This window comes from Anguilla rostrata, chromosome 7 (genome assembly GCF_018555375.3).
Source record: "Anguilla rostrata isolate EN2019 chromosome 7, ASM1855537v3, whole genome shotgun sequence".
Lineage (NCBI taxonomy): Eukaryota > Metazoa > Chordata > Actinopteri > Anguilliformes > Anguillidae > Anguilla > Anguilla rostrata.
The window spans coordinates 33,254,852-33,280,477 of NC_057939.1; the positions used below are offsets into that span (position 1 = coordinate 33,254,852).

The 25,626-nt window shown below is 38.6% G+C and overlaps 2 protein-coding genes across 5 annotated transcripts in view; one reads left to right on the plus strand and one right to left on the minus strand.

Annotated features, from left to right (window-relative positions):
* The window catches only part of LOC135258590 (uncharacterized), a 614,972-nt gene that overhangs the window by 505,444 nt on the left and 83,902 nt on the right, over positions 1-25,626 (minus strand). The gene's annotated exons all lie outside the window — the stretch shown is intronic.
* The window catches only part of fgfrl1a (fibroblast growth factor receptor like 1a), a 350,100-nt gene that overhangs the window by 315,368 nt on the left and 9,106 nt on the right, over positions 1-25,626 (plus strand). For all 4 annotated transcript variants that reach the window (XR_010331013.1, XM_064341982.1, XM_064341984.1 and 1 more), the window contains 2 exons: positions 14,918-15,004; positions 23,881-24,165. Coding sequence is in view for 3 of the 4 variants with exons in the window: in XM_064341982.1 (XP_064198052.1) it covers positions 14,918-15,004; positions 23,881-24,165 (372 nt within the window). In the remaining variant the exon portion in view is untranslated. The remainder of the gene's footprint in view (positions 1-14,917; positions 15,005-23,880; positions 24,166-25,626) is intronic.

The following is a 25,626-nucleotide window of genomic DNA, read 5'->3' on the forward strand; positions in this document are numbered from 1 at the left end:
ATTTCTGCTACGGGTAGATTTTCCCTCATTGAGAAGCGCCCCCAGAGGCTGTTGAGGGGAAGTTTGTTGATGGATCTCCGGGCTTGATTCACGCATAATTTATCAGGATTCAACCTAATATTCTCCTTTTCAAAGTAGTCTTCAATATAGGATCTCTTGACGGCCTCTGACACAGCATGCACTGAGTAACCGCTAGCCTCCAGTTTGTACTGCAGAAAAGTTTTCACATAGTCAGAAAATAGTGTGTCTGAGCTTTGGGGGAAATGCCACACCTCGTCTATCCTGACTACCACTTAACCCTTCTCAATAGCTTTCATCAGCTCGATACTAACCGAGCATCCTGAAATCGACCTTTCTTCATCGTTGTGGTGACAGGGTGTAGTCTGATTTTCCTGTTCAGCGCATGTTCGACAGAGATGGAACATTAATTTCCCATTACAGCGATAGGGTAGAACGGGGTGAAGTAGCCCTCGCGGTGGATGCATTGTTGCTTTGACTAAGCCATAGTAATTTTCAAGAGGTTCAAAGTCCTTGAAAATTATCTGAGGGTGACCTATGGGGTAGCTTTTCCTAGCCTGACAGTATGAGTATAAGCTTGTGAAATCCAAATACCTGATTTTCTCGCCCTCCTTAGCTTTGTAGTATAGCTTGTAAGCATTTGTCCTACCACCAAAGAGGCTGTCTCTAGGTTTCAATCATGCCTGGTGTGTGTATGTAGACATAAATTCGACAATGGCAGGATTGTTTTGTTTACCATGCTTCCACTTGCATTCCCACATAACTTCAACCTTCATCCCATACGTCTTTGTAAGAGTTTCCAGTTTGTCATCAAAACGCTTTCTTAAAAAAAATCTTTGACAACGGATGAGTGTGGTTTGGGTTATAAAGGCATGCATGACCATGATGCATACAACCGTTAAATTCAAGAGCTATTCTCACACCGTCTTTTTCGTAATAGCCATCAACATAATATTTACCCACCATCATCTCACCGTGGGTCAGAGCATGGTGCACATCTACATTTCTGGTTTCCTTGACAAATTCTAACCATTCATGGAAATGTTTGAATAAGCTTTGTGTTGGTTAATGTAAGTGTTGTTATGTGTCAGGGCTAGTGTGTCTCTGGGGAGAAAACGTGTCTTGTAGACAGCCATACAGCCGGACGCTAGCATGGTGTGGTTAACGGGTCAAGCCCTGTACTTTCGATAAATTTGTCGCAGCATTTTAAGCACGCCTCTATTAGTAAGACGACATCATTTCTACCATAGGTGTACAGTTCTTTCTGGAAGTCAAAAACACCGTCTTCGTACCACTTGTCAAACTCGGCCTTGTCCTTATCCGACATGGCCTCATAACCATAGTTATGTTTGTCGGGATAAGGGCCTCGGTAGTTGTCATTTTCCTGCTTGTTAAATTTGTGCTGGAACTGCCCTGTCGGGGCGACATAGCTCAGGAGGTAAGACCGATTGTCTGGCAGTCGGAGGATTGCCGGTTCGAACCCCGCCCTGGCGTGTCGAAGTGTCCTTGAGCAAGACACCTAACCCCTAACTGCTCTGGCGAATGAGAGGCATCAATTGTAAAGCGCTTTGGATAAAACCGCTATATAAATGCAGTCCATTTACCATTTACCCTTTCTCCACAGTGCTCAGATTTAACGCTGCGGCCGTTTTAGCAAGACGCATAGGGGTGGATGAGTAGCTATCTCTGTATCGCTGCTTAAAACACTGGTCGAAATCAGCCTACACCCCATCATGGTGATTTTTGGAGTAATGCCCACTTTGGAAAAATGTTCCAAGAGAATAAAATTGTCAAATCCCGCAGCATTGTGTGCTAGCCATGTATAACCTACATACTTGGAACATCTGAACTTACTCAAAAGTTTTTCAATACAGTCATCCCCTTCATCTGTAAACTCTGTGCCGTTAAATGTGATGGCACAGACAAAGTTAGCACTGTGTTTGCCATTCTCAAACTGTGTCTCAAAGTCAAAGAAAATGTACTTGTCTGTTTTTTTTAACGCGATAATTGCTACATACAACCTATGTTCTGCATCTGGTATCAAATCTTCGCCGCAATGAACACAACGCCCTGTAACACATTTGTGCGCTTTTGGTTTTTTTTACACTGACATCGTAGCATCTGTTACATTTCTTACAATAAATTGTAACATCACATGGCACCACTAACACTCCTGACTCACCCGTGGAAACTGGCAGTTTGTGTTTCTCAAAACAAAAGCCTGATTTGCAATACCTTGAACAATCATTGCAATATTTTGGCATTCTCGGTTTCTGGTGACATTCAGAGTCATTGCGCACATTACAACTGAACTTGCAACTGTCACTACATGCCCGGGCAACACACAAATATATAGTGTCATATAAATGTCTAGTGTCAGAAACCTCACTGGCAAACGGATGTCTCCTTTTAAACACTGCCTGGGGAGGTGTCAGAAATCTCACTGTCAAACGGATAGCAGTCAAACTGACCTGTCAATCAAACTGACCTGTCTGTCAAACTGACCTGTCAATCAAGCTGACGGGGGTCATAAATCACGGGGTCATAAATACTTTTTGAGAGAAAGTGTAGGAGTGTAGAATATATACTAGGGTAAATGTCCCTATTAAGCCCACCAAATCTGCTTTTCAGACATTTTTAATGTATACTGCCCCAATTTAAGTGAGAACATTTTAGTTAAAATGAAAGTCTAATCTCTCATTTGAAGTGTCAATAATTAATTTATACCAATTTCTAATGTTTTTATTGTTTAATTTGTCAAAATATGTCAAAAGTCTGGCATGAGCTTAATGGGTACCTAACATACCCTTTAAGCCCATGGGTGTTCCAAATAAGCCCACTTCATGATTTGTTGATAAATAAATATATATTTAAAAAATCTTAACAATACAAACTTGTTCTATTCAAATCTGTAATCTTTTAGCTCTCAATAGCTTTTTTCATTTTGTCTCCACTCCTATCCTATGGCCTGTAAATGGCATTTGAAATAGGCATGACCAGCCTTTTTGCGGTGTTGTCAAAACAGAAAAAGCTAAACTTACAACATGTCTTCTTTGGAATGTAGCCAAAAAACTATTTACGAACAAAATCAAAACTATAGTGGAAATTGCTCTTCAATACTTCATCTTTCAATATGTGTTGTCATTTTGTCTGTATCTCTATCCTATGGTGTGCTGTTGGGATTTGAAATTGGCCAAAATTTCTGGTCCAGCCAAACTTTCTGGTCCAGCCAGCTGGTTGAAAGTGCATGTGTTTTTATGAAGATTTCTGAAGACCGACTGACTGAACGAAAAACAATTTCAGGTTCAATACTAATGTTCTAAGGATAGTAAATGAGTCAATTTCAGGATTTACAATTAAACAATAACTTTAATTTATTTTCAAATGTTAATCACATTTAGGATAGCAGTTTGAAAACATTGTAAAAACACATTTTAGAACCATTCAGTTCATTGTGGAGTAACTGTGGTGTGGGGATGGCTGGTTTAAGCAGCCACACCTGCCCTGGGTCTAGCTAATTAGACCTGGCTAATTAGATAATTGGTTAGGAGTTAGATAATTGGCCAGGCTAATTGGACCCGGGAACAGGGGTGGCTGCACCTGTGCGTAGTGAGGCAATCAGCACGCACAGGTTAAATCTGCCATCCCCACCCACACAAAAGAGAGCCTCGGTCATGACTGTTTTACATGTGCTCATTTGGCTGTACCATCTTGCCACTCTTGTAAATAAATCTGGACTGCTTGAACATCATCGCCCTGTGTCTCTGTGCTGGAGGGCCCCTTGGAAAGCCACTTCGGTGGCCTGTGGCAGGCATGGTTGCTACAGTGGAGCCCAAATTAGCCTGGCCAATTATCTAACTCCTAACCAATTATCTAATTAGCCAGGTCTAATTAGTTAGACCCAGAGCAGGTGTGGCTGCTTAAACCAGCCATCCCCACACCACAGTAACATTAAAACATACAGTTCATTATGAGGAGACATCAGTCGTAACATCTTGAAGCTCATGTATCATTAGCCTATAACTTAAAATAAATAAGAAAGATGTCAACATTTCTGCAATTTCTAATTTCTCTTAGACTAAACATAGGCCTATGCTCTTTGAGGTGATTGTATCATTTTAGTAAGGCTATCATTTGCTCCATGCTCCATCTTAGTAGTGTAACATAACATAGGTATTAGGGTGGTCTAAGCTTTATTTTATTTGTTTGTTTCAATCTTTTGCCCACGTTGTGGTTGTCTTTGTCTTACGCTAACAGGTCTTACATGGCTTTCATCTTGTTTTTGTACAGATTTTCAATGACCTTGTGATTGCGCAAATAGAATGGTCCAGGTCCCTACAGCCCTGCTTTGCAGAGGATGAACTTGCGCTTCTATCATGCGTGGACATGGTTCTTTCGTGTTTTAGTCATCTTAAACTAAAACTTATCTGAAAAGTAAAGATGAAAAAAATATTGCTAATGTTAAGATAGAACACAGGCCTATCCGGAATGAATTGACCTATGCAATATCACTGATATTTAAATATGGGTATTAATTATCTGAATTATGGAGCTGATTCATCAGGTGAGGTCAAAATTAGGGAGGAAAATGGTTCAAAGGTCAAAAGGGAGAAAATCCCCATTGAAACACAGTAAAGTGGGCTTAATGGGAACAGGTGGGCTTAAAGGGAATATCAGTGAATTTATGGTTAAAAGACAGAATATTTTATTCTACATGACATTAAAAAAAACAACTATATGAAATAAATCTATATATGGTGCACTGACATAATATGAAAAGTATAAATTGATCATGCAGAGAAGTAATTAGCTATTGGGATGGCAGGTATGCCATCCCGCCAAGTTACGCCTTGGCCGGGGCATGCCCCATACCTATACAGCACCAAGAGTTTGGCACTTTTCAGGGTTCCCCACAGAAATAACCACAACAGCCACAGACACCCAGCCCTTAAAAACATTAAATTCTGTACATTCTGACCACATTTCAACAGACAGATTTCAAAAACAACTTCAGATGTCCACACAATAAAGCCCCAAACTAAGGGGATTTTTTTTTTTTCTTCTTCTTCTTCTCCTCCTCCTCCTCCTCTTTCCAACATGACTCCCCATTGGACATTTTACAGACACCAGCCAAATCTTCACCTACACGACCCAATCAAAAACGCGCATACACACGCAAAATACCCATACCTTTTTACTCTGAAACATTTTCAGTTTAAACAGTTAGTCTGCCTGTGGCCTAGTGGGCAAGGTCCCAGTCTTTGGAACGTGGGGGGCAGCTAGGAACACGTTTCTTCAACATGCTTTTACCCTCACTAATAATTGTCTACTACTTCTCAATTATTGCTTTTGCACCATATCTACTCACCGTTCACCGAACGTATACACTGCATTATGATGTACCGTCTGCGCGTTCAGTTATTAACTGGCTACAATATTGCAGAGCCATATGGATTCAACGGGAGCTCTTCTGTGCTTACTGGCCTGTGTTCTTTAAAATCACGGACAGGTTTGCTAATGATATTTCACGCATTGCAGCTATGTCATGGTGCTGCACTAACAAAGTCAAACACTGGTAAACCTCCGGTTGAAGGATTGAATCCCGCCTCGCCCTCAGGCAGATAATTTCCTCTTTTACACTAACGTTTTCTTATGCTTATATTTGCTTTACCAAAACTCACTCACGGGCACCCACTTGCATTTCATGACGGCAAATGTATTCCTTTTATTAAAAAAGTTACACCAGTTCACCACTGTGCTATTTCTACTAACTATATTTCTTCACTTGGCTACCCTACAAAACCTTCTTATCAGCAAACGCCACGTTTCTACATTCATGTTACCTCGCCCTGTTCTCTATCTAGCCACATACAAACAATTACTACATATGTACGTTCTGCAACTCCCCATTAAAACATTACATTTAAATTCACGACTCACTCATAATTATAATTAAGCCCTACTACTACTGAACATGACAAAAGCAGATCAGATTTCACACGTTACTTAACCCTACACTTTAACAATGGATGATTTTTACAGACTGTTATATATACCGTTCGATAAGGAAAATAAGCTCGCTCATGGTCACTTCATTTACTTCGCACTATAGTCTGTGATCATGTCAACCTTCACCTACATACCCATTCTGCTAAAAACATATTGTTTCAACTTCGCAATTTCATCATTTCTCCTAATTTATCTTGAAAGAATTGAGGAAATATTGGGTAGCATTGCTTTGGAATACATCTTATTTCATTTCGGTGAGGCAAGATAGCTTATATTGTTTGTAGTACCGTAACTTGGCGTCATTTGGATATCAATACTTTCAATGGCAGGCCTGGAGTTTGGCAGTCTGAATGAATGAGTTATAGACGGTGTATGTCTTGTATGTATGAATAACTTGGCATTTTTGTATGTTGAAAACATGTTTTTTATGAGATACTCATTTACATCCACCCCAGACAGTGTGATTTTTTTTGCTAGAGGCCCCTTTAAGTCCACCAGGTAAAAATGTTAATTAAAAAATAAATAAAGATAAACATACACATTTATTGTCTGTTTAACAGTATAATAATATAAACTGCATACAAAAATATGAACTATACATACTTATCATGCTTTATGTCATTGCAATGAACCATAATATGTAGCTACTGTATTGATGCAGCATGTGGTCTGTTTGCTAGCGTGCTAAAACTCATATTTTGATTTCAAAAGAAACAATATTCTAATTCAGGTAATATTCTAACATATGTCTCATTCAAAACACTAATCACTTACATTTTGATAACAAATGAGTACTTACCAACAAACAGGAGTAGAAATATACAAAAAATGTTATTTTCTGAGGGTACCAAAATCACCTAAGTTTTTTTGCAAATTTTTCTGGGATCAGCAGGCACATGCCACACGTGCTTCGATAACTCAATATCGACAAATGTGATTGACTTACAATAAAAAGTGTCAAGCAGCTTCATTTGAAAAAACATCACACAGCAAAAAATGATAATGTAGTTTTTTTTGATTTGACTCAGTTGCAAGTGGACTTATATGGTACGTGGGCTTAATAGGGACGTTTACCCTACTTATATTGAATTAGGCATACATTTTCATTTGTGGTAATTTTATATGTGAGTCTTTTTGCATCTACCATGCCAAGATCTTTATTCCATTTGTTATATATGTTTTGTAGCAATTCTTCATTGCCCTCAGCTTTGGTAAGGATATTGTAAACAGCACCTAATAATCGTCTCTTTTTATCCCTTTTATTTAGAATTTCCCCTATCTAAGTTGAAACTCTATTTCAGATGTCAAAATTTTCTGTTATCCAGTTTTTCAATTGCAAATACTTAAAAATGTCTATGTCTTTTAGTTTATATTTATTCTTTAGTTCCTGAAATGAAAGTACTGAGTTATGATTCATATCCGATAATTTCTGAATTCCACAGTTTATCTACACCTCCCAGTGAAGTTGCGTGTTTTGAATAGTTATTGATGGGTTATTCCAAATTTGTATGTTTGGGGATTACTATTTCTTGACCTAGTATTTTTTTTCTTTTTTTTTCAAGCATTTAATGTACTATTAATTATAAAATTTACTGTTTTAACTTTTTTGCTTGGATAAAAGAGCTAAAAGTAAATTATTAGGCTGTAACTGATGATTTTCAATATTTATCCACAGTTGTATTGTTTGTTAATTATATGGTCAATATAAAACATTTGAGTTGCGTTGTGATAAAGCTCCAAATTAGGAAGGTTAAGGCCATCCTCCTCTCGAGGGTAATGCAATAATTTTCTCCTTAATCTGTGAGCTTTATTAGACCATATGAACGAAGAAAGATGTGAGTTCACTTCTTTAAAAAAAATATTTTGGTGGGGTAATAGAAATAGTCTGAAATATGTATAGAAATTTAGGCAGCCACATCAACTTGAAAAGGTTTATTCTACCTATTAAATTAATCTTCAGATCAGACCACCTTTGAATGTTTTTCTTAAGGTCTTTAATTAATGGGAGAAAATTGTCTTTATACAGCTGTAACTTACCTGCACTAATATAGCAACCGAGGTATTTAATACTCCTTGTTTGCTCTTTAAATTGTTTTAGATTTTCCAAATTATTTATACTTTTATTTATTACCATTAATTCTGTTTTTCCTTCATTCATTTTATAACCTGATAGCTTTGAAAATTCTGTCATGATTTCTATTACTTCTGGAATGGAAGTGTTTACATTACTTAAATAGAGTAATAAATCATCAGCAAATAAACTAAGTTTGTATTGCTTCTTACCAATTGTAATGGCACTTATTTTTTCTGTCAAATTTTTTGAGGCAAAGGTTTGATTGTTAATGCAAACAGGGAGGGCGATAAGGGGCATCCTTGAGCTGCGCCTCTACTCAAAGGAAAGGGTTCAGAAAGAAATCCATTTGTATATACTTGTGCCTTTGGAGATTTGTAGATTGTTTTTACCATATTAATAAATTTTACTGGAAAGCCATAAAACTCAAGCACTTTATACAGATAAGACCACTCAAGTCGGTCGAACACTTTTTCTGCATCAACCGCCATGTTGATGTGTTAAATCTTTCTTATACTTCTTTGCATACTGTATTAAAGATAGACATGTTCTGGTGTTGGTTTTTAAATCTCTGTTTTGTATAAATCTGGTTTTATTGTGATGGATAATATTTGGTAAGATTTGTGCTAGTCTGTTATTTATGACTTTAGTAATAATTTTTTTATCACAGTTGATTAAACTAATAGGTCTGAAATCAGAGGGCCTATCACAATCTCTGCCTGGCTTCGGTATTACAGAGATAGTTGCTAGACACATTGGGCCTTATTCACCAACCTTTCTTAAGAAGAATTTTCTTCTTAAAACCCCCTTTTCGCAGCTTTCACGAAGATTCTAACATTCACCAATGTTTTCTTATTTGGGATTTGTTCTTAGGTAAGAACAGAATCTACGCACACTCAAGAGCACACATACGCACATTTGAGTGCTGACATGTTTGTGCAAAATAATTGGTTATTGCGTTTTCTTCAATTCTACAGTTGTATAATATTATAGGATTTAAATTACAATAATATTTTTATCATTTATAATATTTTTTAATAATTATTTTCATTATTTTACAAAGCATTAAGGTGCCAAGTTCTGCCTCAGGGTGGTTGCCTCAGCGGGAGTAAATGATAAAAATCAAACCATTGTAGTGACCTTTTATTTTTGCGGGTTTCAATTATGCAATGTTTGGTCTATACTGCAAAAGCAAATGTTTAAATTTTGAATACAAACTAAGCTCTTAAGTAAAACTTTTTAAACACATGGACATGTTAAAGAAGAGAACGTCACTAAAAATGACTGGCAATACATTTTTTGTATTCATTGTGTTCTATGCAGCGACGGGTTTACTCTGATGCAGTTTACTGCCGTTAAATTTAATTAGTGGTATTAATGTGACGAGAAGCGCTTTGTCATTTGAATGCATAACACGCAAATCCTTGAGCCCACTCCCACCAGTATTTTTTATTTTATTTTTTTTGCCTCAGATTTGAGATCATCAGTTGTGCGCCCTTCTCCGGATACAGTGTTCACTGAATGAGTAATATCATTCCATGCATTTTTTTTGTGTTATTTTATATCCACTACTGACGCTATTAAATATGACAGGTCGTTTGCTGTTCTCTTCCCGCAGCAAAACCTCCACTTCAGAACTACTGAAGTTTTTCTAACGTTTGGAGTCCGATGCTCCACCGTCTTTAGATTTTCGTTTGGGCATTATTGACTTTGTTCGCTCTCAACTTTTCTTTTCGATTTCTGTGTGTGCACACGGCCCTGCAGTCTCATGCCCTTTTATGGGGATTGGATTTACCTACGCTAATTAGGAACAACTGGCATGCGCTTTACACTTACGAGGACAATGGGATTCATCATTTTAAGAACACATGTGCGAACAATTCTGCAGTTTAAGAACAGGTCGTGAATCTGACGTAGACTTTTCTTAGGAATTTCTCAAGAACAAATTTAAGAAAAAACTTAGGAAGATATTGGTGAATGAGGCCCATTGTTTGTGGGAGTGTGTGATTTTGTTGGGCAGAATTTACGACTTCTATAAAAAGAGGATTTATGCTTGACCAAAATGTTGAATAAAATTCTATTGGGAGGCCATCCATTCCTGGAGCTTTTTTAAAGAAAAATTATTAATAGCAGATTTAATTTCTGTACAGGTAAGGTCCTTATTAAGTTCTTCTTTTTTCTCCACTGATAAGCATTTCAAATTAAGTGATTTAAGAAAGAGGGTCATTTTCTCAAATACTTCATTAATGATCTGATTATTTCTATAGACTAAATCTAATGTTTTATTTTTAGAGATATGGGTTGTTTTTTAAAACCTTTTTGACTAAAGTGGTTAAATGTTTACCCGATTTATTAGCAGAAATATAATTTATTTTAATTTTAATTTCAATTCCTGTAATTCAGTTAACATTCTACTGTTGACTTATGTCTTATGTTTTCTATCTAAGATATTTATGTGTTCCCTCAATTTATTTATTTCATTATCCAGGTCTGCTTTCCTTTTTCCTGCAAACCCTAACATTATTCCTCTTATGTATGCCTTGAATGCATCCCAGATTATACCAATTTCTGGCCTGTCTTGAGGGTTCCCCCCATCTACATTGGTTTGGATAAATAAATCAATGTCTTTTAATATGCTTCAAAAATTCAGTATCCATTAAGTATTTCCTATTCATTCTTCATATCCTATGAGACAATGTATTGTGTTTTGGGGACATAATGCATGTAACTATGGCATGATCCGATATTATAATGTTGTTAATTTTACTCAATAGTACCATGTCCAGGCCTGTCTTAGATATAATTCGACTATATTCGACTATAACTATTTTGAGAGTGTGAAAAATATGTGTAATCTATTATAATCTACAGTTTAATCTACAGTACAAAGAGTTTTTTGGTGGATTAATTTTCCTGTTTTTGGTTGAGCTATCATAAGAACTGAATATGTTGTCTCCCCCTAATATGATCACTCCTGTTGGTGAACTGTCTAACACATTTTGAATTTTACTTTAAAAGGACATATCTGAGGTGGGAAGCTTGTAGACATTAATAAGGGTGTAGAGTTCTCCGAACATTTCACATTGAACTATTAGGAATCTACTATAGATATCTATAGATATTTTACCAACTTACTTGGTAAAATCCTTCCTACATTCCTGTTGCCGTTCCATTTTCAATTTATACCGCTAGTTCCGCTATAGGGGATGAATACTGTAAATACGAAAAAAAACGTTATTTACCTTAGATAAACATTAGATCGTGTGGCCCCCCCTCGTGGTTGTGTGCCCCCCTCTAGCAGTTGTGGCCCTAAACAACCGCATAGAGCGTTTATGCCACGGGCCGTCCCTGAATTTCAGTTATATTAAAACCAGGAAAATCCGGAGAGTCCCCTACAGATTATAGACCTATAAGTTTAATAAACTGTGACAATAAAATATTGACAAATATTACAAGCAATAGAATAGCAAAAGTTTTGCCAGACTTAATACACATTAATCAAACAGGGTTTATTAAAAATAGACATTTACAAACAAATACAAGGACATGCCTTAGTATTATACAGTATGCAAAAAAACATGACACATTCATCTGTAATGGCAGTGGACGCAGAAAAAGCTTTTGATCGGCTTGAATGGCCCTATTTGTTCAAAATACTACAAGCCTTTGGTTTTCCAGAGGAGACTATAAATGTCATAAAATTATTATACAAACAGCCTAAGCAAAAATGTATACTAATAATATATTATCTGCTGATAAGAGGGGCATTAGACAAGGTTGCCTTCTCTCTGCGCTTCTTTTTGCGTTAGCAATAGAACCACTCGCGGAAATGATTAGACAAAATCCAAATGTCACAGGAGTTAGTATTGGCAAACATAATTACAAACTTAATTTATTTGCAGATGACATTTTGATATATTTAACAAATATAGAAAGCTCCATACCTCCTTTATTAAAAATCTTTTCAGAATATTCTTGTATTTCAGGCTATAAAATTAATATGGAGAAAACGGAAATAATGGCAATAGGGAAACGTAAAAGAATAAACCATGACTACCATTTAAGTGGACTAAAAATATTAAATATTTAGGATGCTTAATTAGTGACAATAAACAACAGATATATAAAGATAATTAATTCCATTACTTAATAATATGAAAGACACCTTAACTAAATAAAATAATCTTCCCATAAATCTCATAGGCAGAATTAACCTTTTTAGAATGACATGGCTTCCAAAGTTTCTCTTTTTATTTTCAATAATACCTATTACCCCGCCAGAAAGGTTTTTTAAAAAAGCATATTTTGCCATAACAGATTTTATATGGTCAGGAAAAACCCATAGGATCAAAAGGAAAACTTTACACTTACCTAAGTCAGAGGGTGGATTTAACCTTCCTGAATTAGTTATACAAACTTGCCACCCAAAGATTCTATTTGTGACATATAGTCAAATATACAAAGGAAGAACAATGGATTCATACTGAAGATGCTCAAGTGCATTCCCATAACCTATTTACATATTTATTTTCAAAGGATAATATTAAGAATATTACACATTTTATAGTAACATCATTGAAGAAAATTAAGAGGATACTGGGTGAATCAATATCAGTTCCAAAAAACATGGAACAATCCTTGGATAGCTCTTCAGAATTTAACAATAAATTGGCCTACCTGGAGAACAAGGGGAATAGAGACTTTAAATGATTTAATAAAAGGTAATACAATTATGTCTTGGACAGATTTCCAAAGTAAATTCAGTTTCACTAATACAGATTTTTAAAAATACATGCAACTTAGAAGCTATATAAATCAGAATTTTGACCTACATTTATTTGGACAGCAGAGCACAGTTGAGGAAATTTTATTTGATACCGAAAAGGATAACAGCATGATAGGCAACATTTATAGAATCCTGCAGAAATCCTACGCAGTTGAAAAACTCTTAGAAGGTAAGATAAATGCATGGAATCAGGATTTGGGAAGAACAAACTGGCTCAAAATGGAGGGAGTGCTGGAATATAACCAATGATATTACTGTCAATGAAAATTTATGCTTAATCCAATATAAAATAATGTATAGAATTTACTACACGAGAGATACAATTCATAAATATTATAGTAGTACATCAGACAATTGTTTCAAGTGTAGAACTAAAGATTCACTAGCACGTGCCTTCTGGGAGTGCTCTAAAATTCAGAAGATATGGTTAGACATAGAACAATGGTTGTCAGAGGTGCTTAAAGTAAAACTCAGTTTTAATTCATCCATTTGTTTATTCCATGACGTGACATACAATGTTACAGTGAGACACCCTTGGGGTTGGATAATCCTTTTTTCATCGATGGTATTTAAAAAACTTTTACTTAGACATTGGAAATCTATTAAACCTCCAACACTACAACATTGGAAAAATGAAATGCTTTATTATTTAAATATAGAAAAGATATTAGCCATAGAAAATAACAGAATAGCACAATTTGAAGATGTATGGGATGGGATAATGAACGCAGGAGTTAAGGGCCATTCATAGTTATAGTAGGTAAATGCTTAAGAGGATGTTTTGTTGTTTTTTTTGTTTTGGTTTTATTTGTTTGTTCGTATTTTTTTTTGGAGGAGTTCATGAAAGAGGTGATAAAAATGAAACCGACGATGTGTCAATTTGCAAAAGAGGCTGTGTGAAAAGGTATTGGATAGTTTTGATGTAAGTCTAGTAATGTTTGGTGTGTATGGATGTTTTGTATTTATGTTAGGATGTTTTGTGTGTGATAAATGTATAAGATGTCATGTTGTGTGTTTATATAATGAAACGAAAATAAAATCATACAAAAAAAAGAAGTAAATTCTGCTTCAAAGGCCACCCCCTCCCCCCCCTCCCCCCATTGCCTCTTAAGGTATTGTAGTTGCTGTAGTTGTAGTTGCTGAGTTCCTGTAGAAAAACAATGTTGGAGGACAATTTCCCCAAATGATATAAGGCTTTATGCTTTTTTATACCTTCCTGTAATCCATTCACATTCCAGGTTGCAACTTAAAGTAATCGGAAGAGTTTGTACGGTATTTTTATAAGCCATATTCTATATCAAGGTCAAAGGTGATAGCTTTAGAGATAGAGCTGCAGAAATCACACTAGCTGGAAACAAAGGAACCTAACACAAACTCATAAGGGAACACCTTAAAACTTAAGCGCACACGAAAAGACACACACACATACTCAAACATATAAACACATATTACACACACAAAATACCACAACCCCATACATATTCCCCCATATCTATCTTTTAGGAACATGCTTTGTTATAGCTCTAAACCCCTACTCTATCTTTGCGTGCAAAACAATGGTCCAGATAAATGCTCACTCACACACACACACACCCACATACTCCAACCTACAGGTGCACACATACATACATACAAGCACACCTGCCTCTCTATATAGATGTGAACAACACCTCCATGCTCATACAGATTTGTCGACAACACGTGTTTGCACATCTTCCACATTATATTTGAGTAATAAACCTAATTTGTAGGTTTACCACACGCCTCTGGTATTTTCACATGCTCTCCATTTGAATATGTCAGAATGTATCATCTTTTACCAAAGCGATTTGTGACAGGAACAGAGGTGTTAACCTAGTATTATTTATGTGTATGGCACACTTTTTTCACCTGGACTTGCTCTGTGCTCCGTTTTGTTCAGCTCACAAGTGACATACCATACCCTCCCTCTTTCACCTACTCTCTGCTCATCTGTCTTTACTGCTAACCAACTCTCATTCTTTCTCATGCACTGGCCGTCCTTCTCTCGGCAGATGACTCCAGCTTAGGGAGAGATGGGCCAGGGGCTGCAGGCGAAGGAGACATAGAGTATGCCACCGACGACCTATCAGGGAAACTAGGTAAGACATAAATGACCGTGACCAATAATAATAAATAAATATGAAGAATGAATATATATAGCATATATCATTTATAACCATATTCATAAGCCCCTATACAACACATTTTTAAAAAACTATAAAAAAGACATATAAAGATCACACATACTTATTGCTTGGGAAAATATATTTTAAAAATACTCATCTGAGACATACACTACATAGCCAAACATATGTGGACACCTGACATCCAACATCATCCAAAATTATGGCCATTAATATGGAGTTAGTCCATCCTTTGCTGCTATAGCAACCTCTACTCTTCTGGGAAGGCATTATACTAGATGTTAGAGCATTGCTGCAGGGATTTGCTTCCATTTAGCCAGAGGAACATTAGTGAGGCACTGACTGGGTGATTAGGCCTGGCTTGCAGTTATTTTTCCAACTGATCCCAAAGGAGTTCAGGTCAGGGCTCTGTGCAGGCCATTCAAGTTCTTCCACATTGTTCTTGACAAAACCAGGGGGGGCATTGTCAAGCTGAAACAGGAAAGGGGCTTCCCCAAACTGTTAAGGAAGCACACAATCATCTAGAATGTGATTGTATGCTGTAGCATAATGATTTGCCTTCACTGGAACTAACAGGCCTTGCCAAAACAATGTAAAACAGCCCTAGACTAATGGGTGTCATATGGTATATGAGACAGGTGTACATATACATCAAGAGAATGAAAGGATTGTAGAGGTTTATTTGGATTATTTATTCAATGTATTATTTATCCATTCTCTTGATAGATACTGTAATATGCACATCTAGGGGCAGGAGTGGCACTTTCTTTCATCTCAAGGTATGCATATAGATTAAAATTCCAATTCATAGCCACGGTAGAGTTTTGATCTGGCCTGAAAATTTAACTGACCAGATAATTTCCTGAACAAATGAGGCTGGAAAATGCCCAAGCAGCATGTGCACTTTAAGAGCCAGAGCCCCCAAAAAAACAGAATCATAATAAGCTCTTTTTGAAACGTAGTTGCATACATTTACCAATATATTTGAGCGTCTCTCATAGAATGCTTGTATACTATACCTGTGTTATGTTTATATTTTTATAATGTCCAAATAAATCATGTGTTTTTCTCTTTAAACTCAAATGGTCACATTCAATTAAAATGTCATAAATGTTGCTAGAATATTTAATAATAGTTAATATAATACATTTTGTGGTTTAGAGCTTATTTAACAAAAACTTTGAGATGCATGCCTGACCCTACCTGAACTCGTCGGGTCCCATCGGGTCTCATCGGGTTCAGGCTACGATTCAAAACTCTAAGCCAGGGTTTTAAATTGCTTTCAACTCAAGTAAGCCCTTGTGTTTTTTGGAGACTAACTGTTGTTTGTGTAACGAGATAGAGATTTGCCTGAGGTGGAATTTGATTGATTTGTCCAAGATGGGGTTTGAACCCGGGCCTCTCACTCCAAAGATAAATGCATCACCAGTCAGCAAAAGGGCAAAATTGCCCCTAGTCAAGGGCAACGTCATCATTTGGGATTTGAAGGTTGCATTACTAGAGAGTGTCATCACGGTAACTATAAGGCCTTCACTTTAACACATCTCACTGTGCTTCACCAGTGAACTAGCTGAGCTACACCCAGTGCATTTGGACTCTGGCATTTATATCCATTCTCTCTAGCTGCTTAGTCTGGTCTAGATAGTCGTCGATCTCCGAATCCCTTTTTCCCTCACTCGTGAATGAGACCCCAAGATACTTGAACTCACCTGGGGCAGTTCCTCCTCCCTTACTTGAAGAGGCAAACTATCTTTTTCTGGGAGAGGACCATGGCCACAGACTTGGAGGTGCTGATCCTCATCCTGACCACATCACACCCAGGTCACAGTTTGATGAGGCCGAGATAACGACGTCTTCTGCAAACAGCAGAGATGCCACTCCTATGTCTCCAAACTTGACGCACTCCGTACCTCAACTGCACCTTGAAATCCTGTCCATGAATACCACAAACGGGGGGGAGACAAAGCATACCCTTGGCAGAGTCCGACACCAACATTGAACGAGCTTGACTTAATGCCGAGAATGCAAACACAGCTTTCGCTCTGACTATACAGGGACTTCTGCCACAGAGATGGACTCTGATCCCCCAGATTGCTCCAGCTCCACTTCCAAAAAGGAGGGCGTTTCTGTCGGATTCAAGAGGTCTTCATAGTGTTCCTTCTACCTTTTGACAATATCCCCAGTTGAGGTCAGAGTTTCACCATTCCTGCTCAGAACAGCCTGAACGGTGTCCCACTTTCCCCTCTTGAGGTGCCAAATAGTTTTCCAGAACCACTATGGGGCTGACCAAACGTCCTTCTCCAATGCTTCTCCAAACTCCTCCCATGCCCTGGTTTTTGCTTCTGTCACTGCTGCAGCTACAGCCTTTTTTACCTGTCTGCTGAATCAGAGGTTCCCAGTGCTAGCCAGGCCTGGAATGCCTCTTTTTTCAGCTTGACAGCCTCCCTCACCACTGGAGTCCACCAACGGGTCCTTGAGTTGCCACCAGGACATGCACCGACCAGATTTTGACCACAACCACTTTTGTTTTATTGCTTCCACAATAGACGTTTTGAACAGGGTCCATTCAGACTCCATGTCCCCAGCCTCCTCCGGGATATGGGAAAAGCTCTTTCAGAGGTGAGAGTTGAAATCAATCTGTGGGGTCTTCTGCCAGGTGTTCCCAGCAGATCTCCCCTACACGTTCAGGCCTACCTGGTCTGTCTGGCATCTTCCCCCGCTATCTGATCCAACTCACCACCAGATGGTGATCAGTTCACAGCTCTCCTCCTCTCTTCACCCGAGTGTAAATAAAATAAATAAATAGCCGCCGTCAGATGAAACAACTACAAAGTCGATCATTGACCATTGGCCCAAGGTGTTCTGGTACCCTGTACACTAATGAACATCCTTGTGTTTGAACATGGTGTTCGTTATGGACAAACCATGACTAGCACAGAAGTCCAATAACATAACACTGCTTGTGTACAGATCAGAGAGGCCGTCGCATCGAGGCGACCCTCTCGTCCCCTGCAGTAAACTCCAACTGAGCGGCCACCAGCTGGGGACTTGTGAGTATCCCCACTCCTGCCCGGCGCATCTCACCCTGAACAACTTCCGAGTAGGAGAGTGACCTCCCCCTATACAGGAGTTTGGTTCCCGAGTCGACACTATGTGTAGAGGTGAGCCCAACTATATCTAGTTGGTGCTTCTCAGCCTCACACAGCAGAAAGGTAACGTTCAACGTGCCAATAATCAGTTTCCATTGTCTGGGCTGATGACCAATGGATCTACCCTGTTCTTGCCCCCTTTCCAATGGGCATTGCACCCGACCCCTATCCTGAACCTTGCGGTTGGTGGGCTCACACGGTTTTCCCACATAGTCTTTTCGGGATGGGCCCAGCCGAGTTGCCTGGGCTGCCCAGCCACCATTTCTGGAATTTAAAGTGTATATTAATACCAGTAACCCTCATTCTAAATCTAAGCTCCTAGTGTTGAAAATGTATGGGTTTCATAGTCGTATGAGAGAATAATTTTAATCTCATGGCCAGTTTGAGAAAATCTCCATTGCATTCTTGCACTCACTATTCCAAAGGGCCTCACTGCCATTTAACCAAAATTGTGTCTCACCATAATTAATAACATCTCATTTGCATTTAATATCTCCTAATCTCTTCATAAATATCTCTTTGATTGCCCTGTCTGCTAGCTGTCAAAATTGACGAATTTTTTGCCTGTTACTATGATGACTCTAGTGGCATTTTCTGTTTTGTAATCATGCAGGATATTGTACTCTATGTTCTACGTAATGACTATTATTGGAGACTGCCTTTTATTTTAATTTTTATGGTGTTGTTCCCGGCTACTAAGAGAGATCAGCTCTTGTTAGAGACTCCATCTAATGGACATTTTCAGTGGAGGTCATGGAAGTTTTCACATTAACATATTGCAGTGCAGCAATACAAGTTGCAAAGGCTTATTCCATACATACTCTACATTTCCAAAACCATGGGCATTAATATGGTGTTTGACCCCCCTTTGCTGCTGTAACAGTCTCCACTCTTCTGAGAAGGTTTTACAATAAATTTTGGAACAATAGAATTTGCAGTAGATTTATTTGCTTACATTCAGCCACAAGAGAATTAGTGAGGTTGGGCACTGAGTTAGGCATAAGGCCTGGCTCACAGTCAGCATTCCAATTTATCCCAAAGGTGTTTGATGGGGTAGATGTCAGGGCTTTGTGCAGGCCAGTCATGTTCTTCCACTCCAAACTCAGCAAACTATTTCTTTATGGACCTTGCTTTGTGCACAGGGACATTGTCATGCTGAAGCAGGAAAGGGCCTTCTCCAAACTGTTTCCACAAATTTGGACGCACACAATTCTCTAAAATGTTATTTTGTGCTGGAACATTAAGATTTCCCTTCACTGGAACTAAGGGGCCTAGCCCAAACCATGAAAAACAGCCCCAGAACATTATTCCTCCTCCACAAAACTGTACAGTTGGCACTATGCATTCTGCCACACCCAGATTCTTCCGTCAGACTACCAGATAGTGAAGCATGATTCATCACTCCAGAGAACACATTTCCACTGCTCCAGAGTCCAATGGCAGTGTGCTTTACATCACTCCAGCTGACATTTGGCATTGCGCATAGTGATCTTTGGCTTTTGTGCAGCTGTTTGGCTATGGAAACCTATTTCATGAAGCTCTTGACAAACAGTTCTTGTGCTGACATTGTTTCCAGAGGTAGTTTGGAATTTAGTAGTGAGTGTTGCAACCCAGGACAGATGATTTTTACCTGCTACACGCTTCAGAACTAGGCAGTCCTGTGAGCTTGTGTGGCCTACCGCTTTGCGGCTGATTGGTTGTTGCTCCTATACAGTTCCACTTCACAGTAACAGCACTTACAGTTCACTGGGACAGCTCTAGAAGGGCAGAAATCTGACAAACTGACTTCTTGGAAAGGTGGCATCCTATAACAGTGTCACATTGAAAGTCACTGAGCTCTTCTGTACATCCATTCTACTGCCATGTTTGTCAATGGAGATTGCATGGCTGCATGCTTGATTTTATGTACCTGTTAGCAGTGGTGGACAGTAACGAAGTACATGTACTTCATTACTGTACTTAAGTACCTTTTTCAAGTATCTGTACTTTACTCAAGTGTTTCCATTTTGGGAGACTTTTTACTTTCACTCCACTACATTTCAAATGAAATATCCTACTTTTTACTCCACTACTTTTGTGCAATATCTGTCTGTTACTCGTTACTTTGATGTGGAGAAATGGATTGTCTAATAGATCCTATAGAATAATAATACAACACCATTTTCATGCTGAAGCCTACCAATCAGGGCGTATAATGAGACAAAACTTTTGAATACGCTGGGATATAAAACGGTATTACCAAAAGTAAAATTAGACATCTTATACATTGTTAGAAAGCTTATTCTGTCACCTATTTGATCGATTAACTGTAGATCAAGCCAGATTTTACTACAAAGGACGACAACACCGAAAGCAACATGTGTGGTATTACAAGCTGACATCGTTTTCTGGAGTAAGACCGGACCAGAAGCTGCTGCACACATGGTGTTGACGGCGTTGTTGCCCTTTTTAGTACAGTCTGGCTTGATTGAGAATTAATCTATTCAGTAGGTGAGAGTATAAGCTTTCTAACCATGTATAACACGTCTAATTTTGGTTTTGGAATATCGCATTCACTCCGTGTTAGCAGTCAAAGACGCTGCACCTGACGAAACGTTGTCAACTATTTTTCGTAATTTCTTGGAAAATACTATTATTATTGAGGACTTCTGGGTATGCCTAAGCCATATGTTTGTTGATATACCTAGCTGACATCGTTTTCATTTGTAATTTTTCATTTGGAATAGCGTTCTTATCACATTCACTTCCGCATTAAGCTATGACCTGTTGCCTGTGCTGTATCCTTTCTGGTGGCTAAGTCACCAGGAAACCTCAATGTATTTTGATTTTTGATAGTGAAATATTGGAATTGATGGTGCCTTTGTTCCATTTAAAAAAAAAAAAAAACTGAATTTGTATTTATACCATAGTTTTCACTCTTACATACAGTATGTTAGGAGGTGAACAATTTAGTTTGCCTGCTGTATTTTAAAATTGTTTGTCATGTCAGCAACCCCTGACAAACATAACCATACTAAATAATAGTACTTTTTAATTTTGATACTTAAGTATTTTTAAAAGCAGGTACTTTTGTATTTTGACTCAAGTAGAAATTTAAATTAAAGACTTCTACTTTTAGTGGAGTAATATTTAGCAAGGGTATCTGTACTTTCACTCAAGTACAGGATTTGTGTACTTCGTCCACCACTGCCTGTTAGCAATGGGTGTGTTTGAAATAGCCAAAATCACAAAGGGTATCCACACACTTTTGAATAGGTAGGTGTATAGTGTGTTAATAAAGCATTCTGAACTGGGTTTAGAGCAACAAAGATTGGACCCCAAGGACCAGAGGATCCTTAGACGGGGGTAAAATACTCAGGCAGGCAATACAATACAATATACTTTATTGTCCCCGTGGGGAAATTTGTCTTGGACTCAAATGCTGCACACATATAGCTGCCTCCACAGAGGGTCAGCCTTACTAACAACCTTGGGCCCCTCACTACCTCCACCTTGCCCTTGCACAGCAGCCTGCCAGTATTATGTTTGCTTTGGTAATTGACTTAAATTGCATGCCCTTCTGCCTGTTAAAGTATCCTGCCTGTGAAGTGGCTGCCCTTTTCCTTAATATGTGAACTCCATGGCTGGTAGCTGCACAATGTCACCAAAGGTTTGGTGGTGATCAAAGGCCGTCCGCCATGATTATTTAGCACAGCAGAGAGAGCCATTACAACTGTCACTGTTGCCTGAGACTACAAAAGGTAGAAAAGTCTGACAGATGCCGAGAATACACCAATCAGCCACAACATTAAACCTGCATTTTTCTGCTTTTTTCTGATTTAATATTTTATTTTCTCTGTTTGTAATCAAACAATTCAAATGTGGTCAAAGTGCAGACTCAGAGCTTTTATTAAAGGGTATTCTTATACATTTTGGTTTCATCATGTAGTTACAGCACTTTTTATACGTAGTCCCCCATTTCAGTGTTTTAGACAAATTAACATAATGTCAAATAAAAGAGTCATGTTTTGTATTTGGTTGCATATCCTTTGCATGCCATGAATTCCTGGTGTCTGTGACCTATCAACATCATCAGATATGGATTTCTTATTGTCAGGTTGTCCTACAAGCGATACAAAAACTCTTTGCATTTGAATGGATCTCTATGGGAATTGTGGGTGGGACTAGATTCAGCTGTAAATTATGCTGATACAGTATGGAACACATTTGCTGGCTAAATGGCTTTAAGTCATCAAGGGTCCAAGGTATCAAATGAGCCTCAAACCACCATCTGCTTCTGCCAGATATGCAGTAGATGCTACAGGCATTGTTTCTCCTGATTAAGTTTCAATTGATGAAACAATGCTTGTAGTATCTACTGCATATCTGGCAGCAGCACTGTGGTTTGAGGCTCATTTGATACCTTGGACCCTTGATGACTTAAAGCCATTTAGTCAACAAATGTGTTCCATACTGTATCAGCATAATTTACAGCTGAATCTAGTCCCACCCCCCAATTCCCATACAGATCCATTCAAATGCAAAGAGTTTTTGTATCGCTTGTAGGACATATGTGTCTGAGCAGGATAGGTTAAAAAAACAAAAGGAGCCGTTTTGAGTGACAAGCTTAAGAAATATCACCTTAGGTGAGAGAGACTTGCAAAGAGCTTGTACTACTAATTAGGGCTAGGACCATTTACTTGAGCCAATGCATACTTGCCAGTAGATTGGTAGTCGTTTAGAAAGAAATGCAATTTTTAAAGCTTCTTTCAAAAATAATTCCCATATTAATAGGTCAAAATGTTCATAGCCTACATGTTGCCCCCCCCAACTCTCGTCTGCAATTGCTCACAGTCTTGCCTATGATGGCATAAAGACTAGAGCTATGCCTGGCAATAGTTCAAAACAAGCTTTTATCTTATCAAAGATTGTTGTCATGTGGACTAGCCTATGCCAGAGAAAATGCTCTGTGACGCTTTGTGATGTGGGTTTGCTGCTGTAAAAGGGACTTTAGGCACTAAAAACAAAAATAAAATAAAAAAGAGTACTCAGGTAAACCAAAGGACTAATGAGCTTGAATACACTTTGAGAAAATAGTAAAATGTCTCACCCATATTATTAATACTGATATACTGTTTTAGGGAGAGGGAAAATATTTGAGCTCAGGGCTGCAAGACATTGGACATGACCTGTTTACTTATGTGATCTTAGCAGACTTGACTGAGAGGTCTTCTTGAAGTCAAAGCATACTTTATCACAAGGTTGTTCCTGGAGATCTAGACCTGTAGGTTTTCATTTTAACCCTAATTTGGCACACCTGATTATTCTCATTAGCAGCTCAATGAGATCTGTAGCTTTTGAGGTGTACTTTGTTAGGGTTGGAGTGAAAACCTACAGGGTGATAGATCTCCAACAGTGTTCAGCAGTCCTATTTTACCACCTCGTGAGGAGTTGTACATCTTACCACATTTTGGTAAAAGTATGTGAATGTGAGAGATGTCTGCTTATGGATCCTTCCTCTTCCTCTCAGTTCGGCCACGCTTCACACAACCTGCAAAGACGCGGAAGCGTGTGATTGCACGTCCAGTGGGCAGCTCCATTCGGCTCAAGTGTGCAGCCAGTGGGAATCCACGTCCAGACATTTTGGTAAAAGTATGTGAATGTGAGAGATGTCTGCTTATGGATTCTTCCTCTTCCTCTCAGTTCGGCCACGCTTCACACAACCTGCAAAGATGCGGAAGCGTGTGATCGCACGTCCAGTGGGCAGCTCCATTCGGCTCAAGTGTGCAGCCAGTGGGAATCCACGTCCAGACATCGTCTGGCTAAAGGACAGCAAGCCACTGACACCACAGGAAGTAGGAGAGGGACGCAAGAAGAAATGGACCCTGAGCCTAAAGAATCTGACCCCTGAGCACAGTGGGAAGTACACTTGCCGTGTCTCCAACCGTGCTGGTGAAATCAACGCCACCTACAAGGTGGAAGTCATACGTGAGTACAGTGGTTTTTTGTATACCTGTATTTCAGTGCTGTTTGTAATGTACAGAATGTCTGTAACTATGTTTGAGTGTATGCATGGGTCTGTTGGTTTGTGGCTGTTTGCATGTGTGTGGTTATGTGTGTGGCTATGCATCCATGTGCCTGAATCTACATTACAGTTGCCTGTGTGCCTGTCTGTACATTTGTGTGCCTGGGTTTTTGTCTTAATCTTTATGTATTATTGCATCTTCCCGTGTGTTTTTGACAGTTGCTCTGACTGATTCTTTAGCTGGTCAGACTAACGTTTTAGAATAAAAAAGCTAGTACATACCCTCTCAGGCTCTAGTAATCGCTCACATGAACCTTGACAGCAGTCACCTCAGCCACTGCAAACTAAAGACACATGAAGAATATAGCTCTGTTCTCTGATCTGTTGTAAAAGGAAAAATTGGAAGCTTTAGCACCACTACAGGGAAGTCCATTCCACAGGTTCACCTATACCACTGTTCCATTGTCTTGATTCACCAGGTCAGCAAGACTTGATAAAAGGTGGCAGTATTTTCTTTTTACCTAACAGATGTAGTAATAGCCCTTGTCACTGCATTGTGGCTTTTGAAGGAAGTGTGTATGATTCATGTTAGAGAAGCTCATTTTGGTGGGGTTTTGGGTGCGGGGGTGAATTAGGGGGTGTAGCAGGGTTGGACTCCACAGCGAGATCTTCATCCACTCCATGGGCTCATCTGCTTTGCATTAATGTGCAGCTGCAGATGACTTTGTGAACACGTTTATACAAACCCCAGAAGCATAGACCAGGAGAAGTGAATCAAACTTAATTAATCTGTCAGATCAGTCATTTCATTGTTTTTTCTTTTGGAACCAGACGGCCATGGATGGCTGGAGCAATCAAAGAGTGCTTGCATTCCAGGCAGTCAGACGCACCTGCGCTCACACATGAAACAACCACACTGAGAGGAAAGGCAGCCTCCTGCCATTGGAACCAAGATATTTACGGGAGCTGAGGACCAGTTTGTCTCTTACATACTGACCTATTAGAAAGGAACATCACTCACATCAGGAGGAAACCAAATACAGGCTTTACTTCATAATAAAGTACCTAAGCTGATTCTTTGTGAAAATAAAAATCCAGGGAAAGTGTTTGAGTGGGTCTAACAAGAATTTTAAAAGCAGCCTTCTGTAACCCAAGGTCCATATAAACACATAAAAAGCCTCATATTTCATGTGGAAAAACTTGACCTCCTAAATGTAAGCTTGATTGTAAGATGCCATATACATATACAGTGAGCTCCATAATATTGAGGACAAAAACGTATTTTCCTCTTGCTTTGGCCGCAATTTTAGATTTTTGATCAAATAATTCAGGTGTTTAAAGTGCACGTTCTCAAATTTTTTTCAAGTGCCCTTTTTATACAGTTTTGTTTGATCATGTAGAAATGATAGCACTTTTTATACATA